Source organism: Bombyx mori, chromosome 9 (assembly GCF_030269925.1).
Source record: "Bombyx mori chromosome 9, ASM3026992v2".
NCBI lineage: Eukaryota > Metazoa > Arthropoda > Insecta > Lepidoptera > Bombycidae > Bombyx > Bombyx mori.
In genome coordinates this window covers 4,711,470-4,731,804 of record NC_085115.1, presented here as the reverse complement: position 1 = coordinate 4,731,804, position 20,335 = coordinate 4,711,470, and the positions used below count along the sequence as shown (strand labels likewise).

At 36.6% G+C, this 20,335-nt stretch overlaps 1 protein-coding gene and 1 long non-coding RNA gene across 8 annotated transcripts in view; one reads left to right on the top strand and one right to left on the bottom strand.

The window, feature by feature from the left end:
- LOC101735549 (uncharacterized) overlaps positions 1-20,335 on the top strand; it is a 285,974-nt gene that overhangs the window by 121,511 nt on the left and 144,128 nt on the right. For all 7 annotated transcript variants that reach the window (XM_004925600.3, XM_012689929.3, XM_062670045.1 and 4 more), the window contains one exon: positions 14,504-14,557. In XM_004925600.3, coding sequence (XP_004925657.1) covers positions 14,504-14,557 — 54 coding nt within the window. The remainder of the gene's footprint in view (positions 1-14,503; positions 14,558-20,335) is intronic.
- LOC119628868 (uncharacterized) lies at positions 4,860-18,371 on the bottom strand. The gene is made up of 4 exons (XR_005244991.2): positions 18,295-18,371; positions 13,675-13,847; positions 6,673-6,794; positions 4,860-6,205 (listed from the first exon to the last, which is right to left on the bottom strand). It is a non-coding gene; the product is annotated as an uncharacterized LOC119628868 (long non-coding RNA).

Below are 20,335 nucleotides of genomic sequence, written 5' to 3'. Positions count from 1 at the left end.
CAGTTTTTACAGTACAACGGCTGCCTCAGCCTTCAAACCGAAACGCATTACTGTTTCACGACAGAAACGGGCAGGGTGGTGATACCTACCTACCCGTGCGGACTCACAAGACGTCCTGACACCAGTACCAGTTCCTTTTTTTTTTTTATTGCTTAGATGTGTGGACGAGCTCACAGCCCACCTGGTGTTAAGTGGTTACTGGAGCCCATAGACATCTACAACGTAAAATGCGCCACACACCTTGAGATATAGTTCTAAGGTCTCAGTATATAGGTAGTCACAACGGCTGCCCCACCCTTCAAACCGAAACGCATTACTGCTTCACGGCAGAAATAGGCGGGGCGGTGGTACCTACCCCTGCGGACTCACAAGAGGTCCTACCACCAGTAATTACGCAAATTATAATTTTGCGGGTTTGATTTTTATTGCACGATGTTATTCCTTCACCGTGGAAGTCAATCGTGAACATTTGTTAGGTACGTATTTCATTAGAAAAATTGGTACCCGCCTGCGGGATTCGAACACCGGTGCATCGCTAGATACGAATGCACCGGATGTTTTATCCTTTAGGCCACGACGACTTCAACTAAAAACTACTTTAAATTTTCGGGTAGTGCCACGGTTGAAAATTAAGTACCGAATTTTCTGAATAATACGTGCTTTCCGAATAGCTATCGCGATGTAGAAATAACATAAATAAAATGAAAAGCAAAAAAATCCTTTCTTTCCATAATTACAACTGAGTGTATTTCAAGGCTGCTCAGATATATACCAATATACTATTACCATCTATTTTCACCGCGAAGCATACCGTTTCGAAAGTAATTTATTATCGGGTTCATAAGCCCTTCTGCAGCAATAAAACACAAGGCAGGACAATGATCGAAAGATGTGACATCAAAGTATTAATAATTCAACATTGTCCTTAGGAACGCACTGAATTTGATTTCCTAGAAGGAAAAATCATAAGGAAAAAAAATACCAAAGAGTACTATTCTTGTGTTTGTATTAAGCTACGTAGATTTTAGTTGAGGAATTTGCGTCAGAATCATTTGACGCTACGTTACGTCAAAAGGAATCAATCTCAGCATACTTAATTTTATTAGAATACACCTGCAAATGATCTTGAATCCGATGTCATCAGAATTTATAGATAATACAAAAAGAATGCAGAATATACCTTGAAACACGACATTAAGTTTATATTCTCTGATTTTGTTTGTTAATCCGTGCGCGTGAACTTCAGAAGTCGCATGGAAAACACAATACAGAAAGCGATAGGGCCTAAGAGCATTTTAAGTTTGTTAAAAACTTAATATGTAGCTTTGTATTATATGACGTTATTGTGGTTTTTTTTTTCACAAGACAAAGACCTTGAGAAGTATTTTTTAATTGTTATTTGATCAGTAGTTTTTAGGTGTTGCGAACGCTACAGTAGATATAGAATACATTAGTTTTACAATACAGATTATCATACTCCTTTTCGAATTTTGCTTTGAATTGAAAAGGGTTCGTTATGTCCCAGCACTTAAGAATTGAGATCCGTCTATTTGCTTGATAGTAATCTCGCTATTACTACGGATGTGCACTGAGAAAAACAAAAATGTCGTTGGTCTATTTCTACTTATTGATGGCCAGACAGACGTAGTATATTTTTTCACGCTAACAATTTTTTCATAAAAAAAAAAAAAAATTAAAAAAATCCCATAGTTAACACAGCCTTTTCCATAATTTGAGACTTCACTACAACTACTGTACAACAGATCGATATTTTTCTTCGGCTTTATGAATTATATTATTTATCTAAAAGCTATGTAAATTTGTTAACGTTTTCGTAAATTACATTCGTACGAACTAGTATTAGCGTACAGATCACGTCCTATAAACGCGTATTGATTTAAATACTCAGATATTCGAATATGTTGTCATTCACGTGGGCTTCTTATAGTCAATGCAACGCATGTACACCCTGATAAGGGTTTTACCCACTGGCTAATGAGATAGGACGCTTGCTTTGAACAGAAATAAGTCCAAAGGCCCGTTGAGGTATTTTTTTGTAGCGTCAAAATCACCTATCCACTCTGAGATACGAGATCAGATTATGCGTGCATTAACATAGAATGGACGGGATGTTTTACCAAAATGACCGACCGCCAGTATCTATATATTAATACGTGAAGCAAAAACTTTGTACCCCTTTTTACGAAAATTGCGCGGACGGAGGAGTATGAAATTTCTCACACTTATAGAGAATATAGAGAAGGAGTGCACAATGCTAATTTTTTTTTTAAATAATGCTTCAGAAATATTTTATATCAATAAAGAAAACATTACACACACTACCATATGTTTGACACACACGCATATGAATACTCTATGTTTATTGTCAAACTTTTGTTGCTCTGTTAGTCTGTGATCAAATTGTGAATAGGTTAATATTTTTTATTTGTTTTTTTTTTTATTGCTTAGATGAGTGGACGAGCTCACAGCCCACCTGATGTTAAGTGGCTACTGGAGCCCATGGACATTTACGACGTAAATGCGCCACCCACCTTGAGATATAAGTTCTAAGATCTCAGTATAGTTACAACGGCTGCCCCACCCTTCAAACCGAAACGCATTACTGCTTCACGGCAGAAATAGGCAGGGCGGTGGTACCTACCCGCGCGGACTCACAAGAGGTCCTACCACGTAAGTCTATAGTGTCGTCTTGGCGAAATCTGTGATTATATCATAGAAGTATAATAGTCTTTGACACTAGAACCATAATAACGTACAAACTTATAATTTCAATTAATTATAGTCGAATTTCGACTACCTACTGCGGGACCACTAGTATTATATAATGTCCAAAATGTAATAAAATAGGATGGACTCGTTTTTAGTTACCTACTCGTTTATTTTATTGCGTAAACTCACCGCTTACTTCAGGGTCGTAATGGTCTTAAATCATTCACTAACTGAGTAAATAGAGGGTAAATAGAGGGCTATCTGAATTAGATATCGTTTTGGTCCGACATGTATTAGCGAATTTTTAGTATGTTGTGATGAATGTAATGTTTTTTTGAAAATACTTGACTTAGACAAATGAAGATCAAACAATGAAGATTAGTGTTCTAGAAAATAATTCAAAAATTACGCTGAACGAGTCATTTTTAAGTTTATTTAAAATTGTAATTCTGAAATATTATTGACTTTTTCCTATTATACATATAAGTTAGCTCATCGCCAATAACATTAACTGAGCCCACTGAGTTTCTCCCCGGATCTTCTCAGTGGGTTGCGTTTCCGATCCGGTAGTAGATTCTGCGAAGCACTGCTCTTGCTAGAGCCAGTATTAGCAACACACCCGGTTAGAGCCCCGTAGGCTCACCTACACGTCAAGGAAAAGCTGAAAAAACCAGTCACGAGTTTGGGTGTTCGAAAATGAGTTAAAGCCAACAAAAAGTGTTCGTTCACGGAGTGTTGCAAAAAAAATGGTGGCCACGTTTGTCACCAAAACCGGCCATGTTACGACTATTCCTCTTGAGGGACAAAGAACGGTTAATGCAGAATGGTATGCTAGCATTTGTTTGCCACATTTGGTCGTTTCTGAACTCCGTAAAGAGAACTGCAACCGCCGCATCATCCTCCATCACGACAATGCGAGTTCTCACACCGCGCACAGAACAAAAGAGTTTTTAGAGCAAGAAAACATAGAATTATTAGACCATCCGCCGTACAGCCCCGACCTAAGCCCTAATGATTTCTATACTTTCCCTAAACTAAAGAATAAATTGCGTGGACAGAGATTTTCATCACCTAAAGAAGCTGTGGACGCCTACAAAACGGCCATTTTGGAGACCCCAACTTCCGAATGGAATGGTTGCTTCAATGATTGGTTCCATCGTATGGAAAAATGTGTCGAATTTCGCGGAGAATACTTCGAAAAGCAATAAATACATTTTTAAATAGTAATGTTGTGTCACTTCGTTAATTCCCGAAATTTTCAGTGCCGCCCTCGTAGCCTCTCAAAGCTATTAGCATAGGTAGAGATAAAAAAAACATTAACTGGAACTTTTTGAGCTACAGCTGGTACTCCGAGGAAATATTCTGGCCACATACAGTATCAATAGTATTATGACTATCTATACTATATGGCGTATGACGCACAAATTGCTTCAACTATATTAAAATATGTGTATGTGTATAATAATGTGTCTTGCATTGAATATTTTGCGAAAATCGAACCGAAGCTTGCCCAGAATTCATTCTAGAACCGGCAAATCATGTTCATTGAATGACGTTTGACATTTGGATTGTAAAAGATAGATGGGTTCGTTATATTATGAGCCTTTGAATATTTAAATTTTTTTTGCGTTTAGTTTTGTAGGTACTGTGATTACTAAAATATAACCACATTAATATCCATATCTAGCACAAAATTTATGTTCAAATAATTAATATTCTAGCTAAATTTAGACAGTTATGAATTATAAACATTAATCTATGTTTTCTGACCGACTAATAAATAATGTATTTCAACACCGATATATATATAACATTGGATCCAATTAAAGTTGGATCAAACTGACGAGAAATCCATACCAGTTTTTAGTTACGTAAACATTGTCAATTAGTGTTAAATCTGTAAGGCCATAGACATTATTATTGGACACGGAAATTGGCCACACATCACAGAATATATTTACGGAGCCCTTAATATTACCTACATATATTAAATGAATGCAGCTGATTATGCACCATTAGATCTGACCACAAAGCCAACCAAAAAGTACCTATTACTGATAGTATTTCAAATTGGCTAAACATTATTGATGGAGTGCACAAACACAGGCACAGAATGACAACAACCTCTATGCGTATGATTTTATTTATTTATTAAAGACTACAGTATTCCTTAGTAAAAATTTTAAAATATGGGTTATCGATAATAATATACTAATAAAATATAAAATATGAGAATTATTAATATATCCGATCTTAGACACGAAATATCAAGTTTTCTTTTATAAAAAAATGTATTTCGCTCTAGGCAGACCAGCGTACGGCCCACCTGGTAGTTAGTGGTTCCAGTCACCCTTGGACATCAGCGATGCCAGGGACAGAGCCAAGATACTGCCTGCCGTAAAAATGAGAATAAATGAGAGAATGTCATTATAATATTTACTTAAAACTTAAATGGAATTTTCTTGCTGACGTGTAATGTAATGTAATTTGAGTTATTTTTGCATATATAGGCAAACGGGGTGACGGCCCACTTGGTATTAACTGATCGCTGGGAACCTATAAATTTCATAGCGACAATACCATCCCTCTTTAATTATCCGGGGATCAAACATCATTTGGCTGTATCATCATCATTATCATAGGCCTTACAGCTCAGGGTGGGCCTTAGCCTGATCCAGTATGTCCCTCCAGACTGCTCTGTTCAGGGCTTTCTCCTTCCAGTTCTTGACACCGATAGCTTCAAGGTCGTGCTTTACGCCATCTAACCATCGGAGAAGTCATTTAAAAATCGGAGATGGCGTTATTACCATTTGTGATGTATAGCACCTTTCAAATAAGAACGTTTTCTCAGCAGAAATAGACAGGTCTATGAGTCTATGGTACCTACAAGTGCGTACGAAAACAATGCACCCACCCACCCAACGACTAGTATTAAAAAGTTATTTAAAATCAATTAAAGAGTAGTTTAAAAGCAAATCGACTTTTAATATTTTTTACAATTAAAACTTTAGATTACGCTTGAATTAATTACCTAAATATATTGTTTATCGGGATCTAACTTTATTTTTGTATTCCAGTTTTAATAAAATTAAACAATTGTGTTAAAATGATATGCTACAATCCAGCTTGATGAAAACCATCTTAGAGGGAGTTATTGCGGGATGGAGACACTCGCCGGATCTTCTCAGTGCACTGCTCTTGCTAGGGTCAGTGTTAGCATCACATCGGTTTGAGCCCCGTGAGCTCACCTACTAGTTAAGGTTACGCTGAAATCAAGCCTCTCAAGGATATCAGCTTAGGTAGAAGAAGAAAAAAAATTTGATGGATGTAATATGCTCTGCGTAAACCCTGTCCCACCGTCTCAATAGTTCCGACTGGGGTGGGGCGCCCGTTGTGAGCGGCAGGAGTTTTTAGTGAGGTTCAACACCCCCACATACCCCATCTGCCGCGCGGGTGGGGATCGGGCGATTTTTTCCTGTGGAAAAAAAATAGATATAGGTCATAGGAGTTATTAGATTCACCTCTACGAGTATTCTAGATACCTACTCAATTTATAGTATTTTGTTATTGTATAAAATCCATTCAAAACGTATGTTACGAGTTATATAACAAACGCAAAGTATGTTAAGTAATCAATTTTATGTAAAAACGTGTTTCTTAGACAACAAAAATAATAAATAGAGAATAGATATAGTAATAGATATTGTTATTCAATCGCAGATGCTAACTAGTTTTAGCGAATCTCAACGTTTAATTAAGTTTTAAAATGATCTTTATTTCAAGGACATATTGTACATTTTTACTCGTATGGGAAGATTATCTATTTCGTTATAATTTAAGAAGCACAGTGATCCGTCAAACTTTTTTTATGTCATCCTTGGTCAGATTAATAAAGATTAATTCAAGTCCAGGCAGGCCTATAAGTACGAAAATATTTATTACAATGAGTTTCTCGCTGGTTCTTCTCAGTGGGTCGCGTTTCCGATCCGGTGGTAGATTCTGCGAAGCTTCTAATTAAGTTGAATCCTGAAGACGCATCTGTTTCATGCCGCTGTGTAGAAACCCTGAAAACTTTATTCTTTGAATACCGTAGAAGTGCACTATGAAGGGATTCCTTGAAATTGTAGCCGTCAAAGGGTGACATGTGTGCTAAGTTTGTACAAGGGATCTCCTACTGTGAACTGACATATATACTCTTGGAAAGAAATGAAAAAAGAAAAATTTTGAATTCAATATGTAAGCACGGTCGGTTATACGCGGCGGACACCCAAGCAGGCGATGAATTTTTGAAGGGTAATAAGCGAGGAACAACCTTCGTATTTTGTAGCAAATTTTTTTTATAAGCAAGCACACCTGATATTGTTTTTTTTTATTTATTGCTTAGATGAGTGGTCGAGGTCACAGCCCACCTGGTGTGAAGTGGTTACTGGAGCCCATAGACATCTACGACGTAAATGCGCCACCCACCTTGAGATATAAGTTTTAAGGTCTCAAGTATAGTTACAACGGCTACCCCGCCCTTCAAACTGAAACGCATTACTGCTTCACGGCAGAAATAGACAGAGTGGTCGTACCTACCTGCGCGGACTCACAAGAGGTCCTACCACCAGTAATTAAGCAAATTATAATTGTTGCGGTTTTAATTTTGTTACATGATGTTATTCTTTCACCGTGGAAGTCAACCTTGAACATTTGTTAAGTACGTATTTCAATAGAAAATTTTGTACCTACCCGCGGGATTCGAACACCGTCACGGTTGCATTGCTAGATATGAATGCACCGGGCATCTTATCCCGCAGGCCACGACGACTTTGAAATGGCTCGCGCATCGCGAATTTCATTTATTTATTGATCCAACCTTTATTGCTGTGTAAACAGCTTAAGCAACTAATACTGTTATATGGCCAGTCCATAGACATCAATCACAAGGGGAATCCCGCCACTCACTTATAACACATCTCTCAATTGCATAACTGCTACCTCATCTTTCAAACCGAAACGAATCTAACATCCACAGTTTCCCTAGCGCTATGACATGCCCTCTTCAAACAAGTCTTTCTTAAAGTACTTAGCGGTAGGCAGCCACTTGGCATATACCCATGGCATAGCCGACGTCGATGAGTGACGGTAATCACGCCCCATTAGATGCTCGTCAAAGGCCTTAGTAAAACAATGTGTGTACAATGTGTACCTAGTACTTTATTGTTCAATGATTACATTTTTCGCGGCCAGACCGTGTGCATGTGCCTACAGTAAACTCAGTATTTCTCTTTTGGGTCTTTCTGGACTGAGGCAAAATCTAAACCCGAATACAGTAGGAAACATATCAAAGCCTTCATCATCAACCAAATACACGGATCGGAAGTAACACGTCGGAATACAAACGAAATAAAGGTCAGCGCTTTGTATGCGAAGCTGGTCACCACCAGCCTAATATGGCACTTGTTAGTGACAACGATAACCTTATGAGGTCACACCGCCTATTGTTAATCGCCTGTGCCGCGTGAGACACAGATTAGGACATCAACTGACTATTGGGCGCCTTTTTTGTTAGAAGGGCGCTATGAGCGAAAGGGAAATATGTTTGATTTTATTTATATCTTCAGCCTTTTGATTCCCACTCACTAATGGGCATAGGTCTCCCCTTTTTTATGCCATAATGTTCGATCACCTGCCATTCTTATTCACATCCACCCCGCCGCCTGGCTATGTGATCAGTCCACCGTGTCCTTTCCCGGCACCACTGCCACCTAATCTTAGCCACTATTCCGACAGTGTCTGGCGGAATGAGTATAAATCTCCTAGTGTTGCAATACTATTTACCGCTATAAACACGTCATTACGGATCCTCCTAATCCATAAACCATGTTTTTAGGTACCACAAGTACCGTACCGTCCTCGTCGAACCCGACGCTTGCGACGAAGGGCTCGACGAGCGAATTAACCCATAGACACAGCCCACTGAGTTTCTCGCCGGATCTTCTCAGTGGGTCGCGTTTTCGATCCGGTGGTAGATTCTGCGAAGCACTGCTTTTGCTAGGGCCTGTGCTAGCCACACTCCCGGTTAGAGCCCCGTGAGCTCATCTACTCGTCAAGGAGAAGCTGAAATAGCCTCTCAAGGCTATCAACATAAGTAGGGAAGAAAAAAAAAAGCTCCAATAAAGTTTAAAAATTTGGTATTATTGTAATTTCGACAGTCCTTGAAACGCGTGCAGATTTTCGGGCAAATCAGTCGTATCAAATTACTTTAAAAGATTCGGTTGTGTAGACTGATCGATACAAATCAATAAAAAGAGTATTAAATATAAAACAAGATTGTTTATCCTTGAATGTGTCAATCTGCAATCCGTCATTACATCAAAAGGTAGTAAACAATAATGCGATTGTAAATAATGTCGTTTCTCGAAAGAATTAAAATTTAATTAGGATCGTATCGTTTATGGTTAGGTTTTTTTTTTTTATGGCTTGGATGTGTGGACGAGCTCACAGCCCACCTGGTGTTAAGTGGTTACTGAAGCCCATAGACATCCACAACGTAAATGCCGCCACACACCTTGAGATATAGTTCTAAGGTCTCAGTATAGTCACAACGGCTGCCCCACCCTTCAAACCGAAAAGCATTACTGCTTCACGGCAGAAATAGGCGGGGCGGTGGTACCTACTCGTGCGGACTCACGAGAGGTCCTACCACCAGTAACTACGCAAATTATAATTTTGCGGGTTTGATTTTTATTGCACGATGTTATTCCTTCACCGTGGAAGTCAATCGTGAACATTTGTTGAGTACGTATTATTTCATTAGAAAAATTGGTACCCGCCAGCCATACGAATGCACCGGACGTCTTATCCTTTAGGCCACGACGACTTCAAAACCACGGTACCACGATCCTACCCGTTTCTGAATTGAATATAAACATAATTAAAAAAGCTACTGGATCCCATAGATATCATTCCGTCAATGCTTCAATCCACGATGAGATGTGATGACAAACTCACAACTACATTATAATTACTGCGATTTTATCTTCTCACCGGGTTTTGTATGTTTGACTAAAATATTTATGAACATTTATACATAATTGTGAACCGGCAGTAGTCGAAATTCGACTATAATTAAAATAAAATTATAAGTTTGAACATTATTTTGGTTCTAATATCAAAGACTATTATACTTCTATTATATAATCACTGATTTCGCCAAGATTACATTATAGACAAATAATATTAAAGAAAAACAATATTAACCTATTCTCAATTTGACCACAGACTTTATGCAATAATAAAAGTGTGACAATAAACAAAGAGTTTAAAATAATATAAGTGTGTGTGTCGAATACATAGTAGTGTATGTAATGTTTTTTTTAATTGATTTATTGTATTATTAATGCATAAGTTTAAAAAAGTATTAGCCTTTTCTATATTCTCTATAAGTGTGGGAAATTTCATACTCCTCCGTCCACGAATTTTCGTAAAAACGGGTACAAAGTTTTTGCTTCACGTATTAATATATAGACTATTTTATACTCGTGGGTACGGGTGTTAATGTTGTGAAATTTAGAACTGTGTGACGTCACAGTAACCGCAGCCTTACAAAGTGTGAACTCAAATACACAAACAACCCATAAATTATGCTGATTATTTAATAAAATTGTTTTTCTATATGTAATTCAAAGAAAAAACACTAATTAGGTAGTACATATCTAGCAATTCGGAAATGAAATATTTCCACTGTGTTTTTCCGTACTTCTGGATTTAAATGTTGTTGTTTTTATTAACCCACTATACGTATTCACTAGTATTTTGCAACAAAAATGTTTTAAGATTCTAATAGCATAACATTAATCACTATTTTGTATGTGTAATGTAAATCTATACTAATATTATAAAGCTGAAGAGTTTGTTTGTTTGAACACGCTAATCTCAATGACTACTGGTCCGATTTGAAAAGTTCTTCTTTTTTGAAGTCTGTTAAAAAACGTGATTTTGGTTCCTTAAATAGCTCCTTAACATTATATTATTCCAAAATATTTTCACTTTCTAGGTAAATGAAGAGGCCGGTAAAATTTAGCGTTATGCTAAAATAGCTATTCCACGCGGACGTAATCGCGGGCAAAAGCTAGTTAATTATAAAATAAAACTGATCGGCTTACTTCTACGTTGTAATGCGCCCAAGGCTCTATATTTAGGAACTTTTATTTGTGTGTGTAACCAAACATTATAACTACCGAAAGAAAATAGAATTCTTTCTACAGAAAATAGAAAATAGCATTACTTAATCTATTTAAATAAAATGAAAAGATAAATAAATGAAAGTTGAATTTTATAAATAAATAAAAAGTATAACTCAAAAAACCGGTTCTGTGTGGAAAGCATTAGTTTGAGTCTTTCGCTAAATGTATGAACGTCATTTTATCCTGAAATCGTTAAAATGATTTTTAAACACCTAAGTTTTTATTTTCGTGTTTAATTAATCCTGAACAAAATACATATTTATTGTTTTTAACTCAAAGGAAGATTTTTAGTCATTCAGGCAAAAATTGCTGAAGTGCAATAATGATGACAAAACATTCTACTTCGTGGTCGTACCAACAGATTTACAAATCAACCTTTATTTTATGGGCGAGAGAGTCGTGACACAAGCAACTGTTTATCCCGAAAAAAAAAACCACAACGTATTTTATTACGGATTTAACGCGATCGAAACCGCAGGACACGTCTAGTGTATACTAAAAATAAACTAATAAAAAGTTATCTTAATTAATTAAGCGCATAAGTTGTCATTGAAATACAAAACCGCATTAATAATTTTAAAGCGTAATAACAAGGGAAAATGAACCGAACAAGGTCAGAAACGCGATTGTCGCTTTTTTTTATATCACAATTAACACTTATTATGATTATTTACTTGGCTCGTTAAATCAATAGTAACTACTATGACTAACGAAAAATAAATAATAGTTTAAAAAAAAAACTAAAAAACACGCTTTATATAAAATAGAAAATAAATTTTAATAAATTTAAATTGAAAATAGTGTAAAGAAAAATATATTTTATTGTAAAAAAAGCCCACAAGTGTGTAATTATTATAACTTAATGATTAATGTTTCATTTCCAATACGCTAATACGACTCCGAATTAGTGGGGTATAGGCTAGGGGCTGTTCTGACTCAACAATAAAGTACCAAATTTACTCTCAAACATGAAGTCGAAACTTGAAAATTATAAAGTATTGGTCAGTCCGCTACTCTAGCCTTTAAATCTGAATGCATTATTTCGCCGTAGAAATGGGCGTTACGCATAACATGTGGACTAAACAATCCGTGCTTTTTTGGGCGAGAATTTGGATTGTGCCAAATCATAAATCAAAATTCAAGCGACGAGCCCCAACGCTCAGCCTACGATCCGATCCCCGCAGATGCGGAACTCAGAAAGGGCAAGGGAACTGGTAGTGCTAGCTTTCACAAATTACCCCACCTCGGCCACCTTGGCAGGCGGGACGGTTGTGGGCATAAGGACCAAGCTGAGATACGTTCTACTAAGCCCTAAGACACAGCCCACTGAGTTTCTTGCCGGATCTTCTCGGTGGGTCGCGTTTGCTAGGGCTAGTGTTAGCAACGTCCTCAGGTTAGAGCCCCGTGAGGTCACCAACTCGCCCGACTACGCTGGCATTATCCCTAGGCTTTTTACTGGTGGTAAGACCTCTTGTGCGTCCGCACGGGTAGGTACCACCGCCCCGCCTATTTCTGCCGTGAAGCAGTAATGCGTTTCGGTTTGAACGGTGGGGCAGCCGTTGTAACTATACTTGAGATCTTAGAACTTATATCTCAAGGTGGGTAACGGCATTTACGTCATAGATGTCTATGGGCTACGGTAACCACTTAACGCCAGATGGGCTGTGAGCTCGTCCACCCATATAATCAATAAAAAAAAAAACCATTAAATGGTTCGCTTTTATACCAGAGTAATTGAGAATACGAATGCTTATCTCTTAAGTGAACGGTGCATTAACGGTGGTCACAACTCAACATCAGGCTATCAGCTTATCGGCTCATGTGGGTCAATTAAATAAAACTCGATATATTTATCAGAACTTGACATTAATACTTAAAGGTATCGTCATTAGCTTGCAACTCGGTGTACTTACTACGAAAACGGCAGATTTTCGATTTTTAAGTCCCTCATGATATAAAATACAACGCAAGGAAATTCGAGTTATAATAATAATTATAATAATCAGAAATAAGTCGCACGTGGTCATCTCGATCCAAACTAGGATTATCTGTACTATGGGAATCAGAGACTGTTAAAAATTTAAATAGTTATATGCATATTGCATATCATAAAAATATTAAACAGAAAAAAGAAACATATTTATTACAGCAATGTTTGCCCGATGTGAGCGATTATTTCACTATTAAATTCGGTTGAGTTATAATTTATGAATGATCTTTATCTGATGACTGAAATTTGCCTCCGACACGGCTCGGGGAAGTTTTACACATCTGAGGCTCAAACGCAGACTATTGAGTAATATGGAGTTTTATGGGGTTCAACTCTGACATACCTAAAGAACGATTTTGTATTGACCAAAAAAAGCCTTAAATATAAAAAAAAAAAAACACAAAAATCAGATTCTTTGAAACTCGACATGAACGCAGTCATTACTTGCTACCCAAATGTGAACAAACATTTTCAAGTAAATTGTTTCTAAACTATAATAAACTAAAAGTACATTTTTTGTACAATTAGATGGGAAATTAATAATCTGTAAATAATAGCAGCGGCGACCGTGTCGATGTCGGACAGAAATGTTATGCACGGTTTGTTTTGACCTTCTGGTCTCTGTGATGCTGTGCCTTATGTCATTCTTGGCCTACCGTAAAAAAACCTTATTATATCTATTTACAAAACATTTATTAAACTACCGATGACAAAAAAAGATACCTCAGTAAGTTTATCTGTCCAGTTATGGTCAAAAAGGTTTATTAACATTATTTATTGTAGCCTGGTTTTAGGATTTTTTCTTCTTTTATTAGGACGGCAATTACTTTATTACGATGCCACTGCTACCAGTGTCGAGTTTGTAAAAGTCTTCAATTATTGAATGCGTACTTATTCTGTAATTTAAAAAAAATATATATTATTATGATGTCGAGCGAAATGAGATGAAGTTGACTTGTTAGAGACTAGAATCAATTGGGATGAAACTAAATGAAACAAGATGAGATGAGATGAGATAAAGGCTCAGTTAAATAATGGTTTTTTAAAGAGACTTCAGTGGACTTTTTGGAAGGTTCCGATTCATTTTCCCACTCTTGTCAACTTTTATAAAAACTAAACGGTTAACAAGCATTTGAGTCGTCTATTATCAAAGGTGGCAATCTGTGCATTTGGACAAAAAAATGTTATTGATATTTCAATACAGATTGATTTGAATATAATCGTCTCCTTCAAAAAATACGGTTCAAAACCTGCATTAAATAAAGGTTAATACTTAACCTGCTATTTATCTAAGATGTCGTTCAGAAGAGTTTTGTAACTGCCAATGGAATACAAAGTCAATAATTCGTTTTTCTGATTTACCAATAATTGTCCAAAAGTCACATTGCCGGCTTTGATAATAGTTGACTCATTTATAACAAGCAACATATTTAACGCTTAAGTCTAAAAAAATACCGCTAAATTAATAAAACACACAACTTCGCTCCTCGCATTCCCGCCAATAAGTCATTTGGATTTTAAACGATATTTAAACTGTTTTTTTTGTTTTCAGCAATGTCGGCCGATGGGTCGACGACGGACATCAATGCCCTTCTCAACGACACCGGTGAGTAACTGCTTCTTTTGATTTTAGTAGGTACTTACATTGTTAAAGCTTATTTTAGAAAATGATTTACTGTATCATTTGTTTTAAAATACAATGTAAATTCTCCAGCTTAGTTATTTAAAAAATAATGTAAGCGTCATCTAGCGAATTATATGTAAACCACACTGGAACTATAACAACAAGAAATTGATAGCCTGAAACCAGTCAATAGATGTCACTGTTTGCATGTGCTGCCATCTATTGTCAACGATGTTAAATCTTGACTTGGTTGCCTTATAGCTTAGTTAATGATGTTTTACGCCAACAGATGGCGGTAAATAGTTCTAAGAGTCGACCATAGATGGCACAGTAAAACATTCCATGTTTTTATGGTACAACACAGACAACTGGATCGAGAGTTCTTAACCGTTTCCAAAACGAGCATTATACCAGCGTATTGCGATCACCAAACTGTATTTACTGGTACCTCCTGTAAGTCCGTACGGATAGTACCATTATTCCCTCTATTTTGCTACAAAGCAGTTATGCGTTCGGCTCGAAGGGTGCGACAGCTGCTACACAATGCAATTGATATGTGATTTCAGTTTATGATGTCAAACTTCAAAACTTCATGTTTGATAGCATTGTTCGTTATCGCAAACATACAAATAGAGGCAATTAAAATGAGTTACACAACGACTTTTTAAATGCAATGATTATTAAATCATTACGAAGATACTACGTGTACCTATTGCTTTGTTTGTACGAGAATAATTATACTCGATTAAATTTGCATTAAAATGTAAACGTGTTTTTTTCTGGGTTCCTAATCTCTATTCAGTGGATATCAGTATAATTCAATAAAAAACCCCGAAACCTTTCAAAACCAGTCGGTAATACGAAGCATAGGTTACGAGATTTTCCGTCTACGTCATTCAAAATTATAACGAGATACTCGTAGGTGCAGACGTCACCGTTGCTGTACTTGGGCAGCGGCAGCCAGATCCAATTAGCGTCTTGTGTGTAGTAAACCGAATTCATAGTTCGACGTATCATAAAGGACCAGTTAAATTGAGAACCATGAGAAATATTTTTAATTAATAGTTTTTTACAGCAGTGATGCTTAGGTCGATCGATGGTAACTTTTTATTGCTTAGATGGGTCGACGAGCTCATAGCCCACCTGGTGCTAAGTGGTTACTGGAGCCCATAAACATCTACAACGTAAATGCGCCACCCACCTTGAGATATACGTTCTAAGGTCTCAGTATATTTACAACGGCTACCCCACCCTTCAAACCGAAACGCATTACTGCTTCACGACAGAAATAGGCAGGGTGGTAGTATCTACCCGTGCGGACTTAAAAGAGGTCCTACCACTACATACAGTAAAACATGTCAATGTTTTTTTGGAACGAAGTTCCTTACGGCAGGCTTGGAGGGGATAGGGATTTTGCTGCGCGACCGAACTGAAAAAAATGTGATAGTAAAACCGTAAGAAAAAATCCGTGGAAAAAAGTGGGTGGAATAAAACCGTTAAAAAATCCGTGGAAAAAAGTGCGTGGAATAAAACCGTTAAATGAGACGTGCGCAGGCGCGACAGTCGTATACACAAGCGAGTAGTGTATAATACCTTTCTCTTTCTCCCTCTTTCTTTTCGTTCTCTCATCCCTTCTCTCTCTATTTTGTAATTATTTCTATTTCTATGTAATTTTATGTTGTCAAATAAAAATAAAGAGACATATTTTGTTATTTTAATTGATAATTTGAATTACGATTTCTGTCCCATGACACCACATAATTAGTTTTTTTTATTTGTCCATACCCCTAATACGTAGGTAATTTTATGTTTTTAAATTATCATGTGTTGTACTGAATACTCTAATCGTCAAAGACAACAAGGATTCAGAGAATTGATGTCGTAATCTACCTAGGCGCACGGATGCCATTCAAATCGAAATGTATTACTGCTTCACGGCAGAAATAGGCAGGGCGGTTGTACCTACTCGTATGCGTTCACAAGCTGTCTTACCAGTAGGTATATGAAGTAAAGCTATCACATCCTACTGTATTCACGGAATACAGTTAAGGCTTGAGCAATCTTTAAGCACAGCAAAATTGTAACAGTGAAGATATAATATTTTGTTAGCTCCGCGCGTCGCTGCCATTTCAACTCTCCCTTTATCGTTCGATGTAATGTAACACGTATCCGATATTTAAAACCGGTTCAACAGTAAAATATAAATTCTGGTTTCTTTTCTACGTCACTGAGATATGTGTAATAAAAATTTCCCCGAAATCTTTATAGTTTTTATTTATGCAAAAAACTGATGAGGAAAAATACCTAGCATTAAATTAATTAGCTACCTTGTGAGAACTTTTAAATATACGACAAATAACGTATGTAGGTATTTCAATTATATTAATTTTTTTGTTTAATATTGTTCGTAAATAGTTAATGTAATTTATGTAATGTAGTAATTGTGATGTAATATAATGTAATAAAACAGTTTTCGTTCAATGTAACTTTGCAAGAAAATTTCACACCCTCCTAACTAATGTTTAGTAATTAAAAATTTTCTCATTTTTTTTAAAGAGGAATTAATATTTTTACTGGAGCAAGAGCAGTCGAAAAAATATCAAACTAATCAAAACTGAAATGCAATTCCGCAGATTTCGCTTATATAGTAATAGAACATTATAAATTGAATACATTGTTAATGAGTGTTGTCTTGTTCGCGGTAATTTTCGTAACTCGATAGTGGCGCCATCTACGGTCCACGTCACATCGTATTGAATTACACGTAACCTGTTTGGCGCGTGGAGTTATATTTCAAATACACTAGAATAGTCTTGATATTCCTCGAAAAAAAAAAGAAAACAAAGTAAAAATTTAATGTGTTCGAAAAATGTTTTTTTTTTCATTTCTTAGATGGGTGGACGAGCTGACAGCCCACCTGGTGTTGAGTGGTTACTGGAGCCCATAGATATTTACGACGTAAATGCGTCACCCACCTTGAGATATCAGTTCTAAGGTCTCAAGTATAGTTACAACGGCTGTCCCGCCCTTCAAACCGAAACGCATTACTGCTTCACGGCAGAAATAGGCAGGGCGGTGGCACCTACCCGCGCGGACTCACAAGAGGTCCTACCACCAGTAAGCTATTGTATTGTGTATTTAGCTAGTGTAATGAAACTAATCTGACATGTTTACATTGTTATTGTTTTTTTAAAAGTAAAATGAAGGAAAAACAAAAAATGTAACAAAATGTCTACAACACGACAACAACAAAAAAAAAACCATCCATCGGTTAACCACAAACAATTCTCGTTCACATTTTTCGTTTGAAAGTGACACGATTGCATCATATTGTTTTGATGTTACGAAATACATTAAAACAATATAAATGAGGATAAATCTTGAACCAGACTGGATATACCCAGTTTTTTTTTTAAAAAGATGTTGGTTTACTTAGCTTGACTGTCTTTATTCTAATGTAAATGTAAATATTAACAAAATTAAAATACTTTATTTTATACATTTGTAGATACCTAATAACAATTCGGTCTTAAATGGTGTCATCCATAGTTTTTTATTTATTTATTTTTCTGTACTATTAGTGAAAGTATGTTCTGTAAAGTATGTATGTTTCTTTGTTTGTGTGTTGGTTTATTCTTCTTTCATGTCAAAACAAAGCAACGGACGGACATTATTTTTTTAAGGTTTTAGGTTTACATCAGAAAAGTGACTTAAGTTACCTTTTGTCATCTCGAAAAAATATCTCATTCCCACGGAAACTGCACTGGTACTTTTCCTAGACTACGCGGGCGAAGCTGCGGGTAAAAGCAAATACGTTCTAATTATTTCAATACACTTTTTCTTGTTAGTGTCGTTGAAGACATACGAGCAGGCATAACTCGTAACATTATGTGGTTACTGCCGTTCTAGTACATTTAGCCAGATCAGGATTCGCCTTAGCATTTATATACAATATGCACATGACCTCCACAGAAACAAGGAGTGGGATCACTGGTGCTAATACCAGAGAAAACTAAAATTGATTTAGGTTTTTGGGGATTAGTCTCAATGTACAGGTCAAACTTTTTGTTTCACTAACTTGAACCGTAATGTAAAGCGTACAAAACTTACAAAGCGTGAATCTCACTAAACGCCCTTGCGAGTTCGTTAACCCCGTACGCGTACAGTTCTTGTAACTGTGTTACCTTGGTTTATTTTAAAAAAAGAACAAAATTTACGATCGTATTTTTATTGCTATTATGTCAGAAGCCGCCGCCTCTAAATTTAGCTTCAATTGATATTGTTATCTGTTTTAAAGGGCGACAAGTCAAAAATAATTACGGATTTAAATGTCTTATCCTAGTTTTTGCCAGTGCAGTTAATCTTAATATTTTCATTAAACTCAAACGGTGTATTGCTATGAAAATAAATTGTGTAATCTCATGATGTTTGTAATCTTAACTGCATTATGTAAGAATTCTTGTGAGTCCGCACGGATAGATAGATACCACTGTCCTGACTATTTCTACCGTGAAGCAGTAATGCGTTTCGGTTTGAAGGATGGGGCAGCCGTTTCTTAGCGCCACCTTCATAGCTATAAACCTAGGTAGAAATTAGATCTACAAGAAAATGTGTCGTGTTAAGACACCTTAACGTGCTTCTGTCCACCGTGTATTTTAAGGCGAATTCTTTTTTCGGAGCGACACGAGAGATTGCTGTCCGTCAAAATTATAAGAGTAGGTAGTAAAAAAGTAGTAGTAAAAGTAGTAAACAGACCTTCTGCTGGACAACATGAACTCAGCTCTACAACGCGTTTATATAATTCTAAAGATATTTACACGCATAAGTGACAAGGTAATAAATACTAGTGATGAAATCAAACGATCTGTTTTATCATCTATCGCTGTAAACAAGAGGTCAGTCGGTTGGCTTTGAGCTTCGCCTAATGGAGTATTCCACGACATGCAGATAACTCTAACCAATCTCGCGTCCTCTCTTCGTCTTGTCAAACAACTACTTAAAAAGGCTTGTAGACTTAGATAGGTTTACAGACTCTTACTGTATCTTAGTACAGAATTAAAACAATAATTATTTTTATGATATCTGCATAATATTATATGATATTGGCAAGCTTTTATTTGCGTCCATAAACAACGTCACGAAATATTAAACTCACCTTAATACTTTTAGCCGAAATCAAGTCTATACTAGATTAGATTTTATTACGTAAGAATCTCTGACTTTAAACGATACTGAAAATAAAAAAGGGTTTTTTTTTATATTATTCATGTCATCGCGCAAAACCTAATATATATCGGCGCAAATTACTATTTAATTAAGTAAGATTAGTTAAGGTTTAACTGTTTCCAACTATTATAAATCCAACGCATGTAAATAATTGTTTGTTATGACGGTATTTAAGATAATTCATGAATGAGCTACCCCCACTTTTCTACTATAAATACGATTGAGTGTTGTCCGTTAAATCCATACCCGATCCTGTAGACCGAATGGTAATCAGTCGACGTCGCCCTAAACACGTCATTACGGATCCTCCCGATGCATTAACGATGCTTTTAGGTACCACAAGCACCGGTCGCCGTCCTCGTCGAACCCGTCACTTGCGACGAAGGGCTCGACGAGTGAACTAACCCACAGACACAGCCCACTGAGTTTCTCGCCGGATCTTCTCAGTGGGTCGCGTTTCCGAGCCGGTGGTAAATTCTGCGAAGCACTGCTCTTGCTAGGGCCAGTATTAGCAACACACCCGGTTTGAGCCCT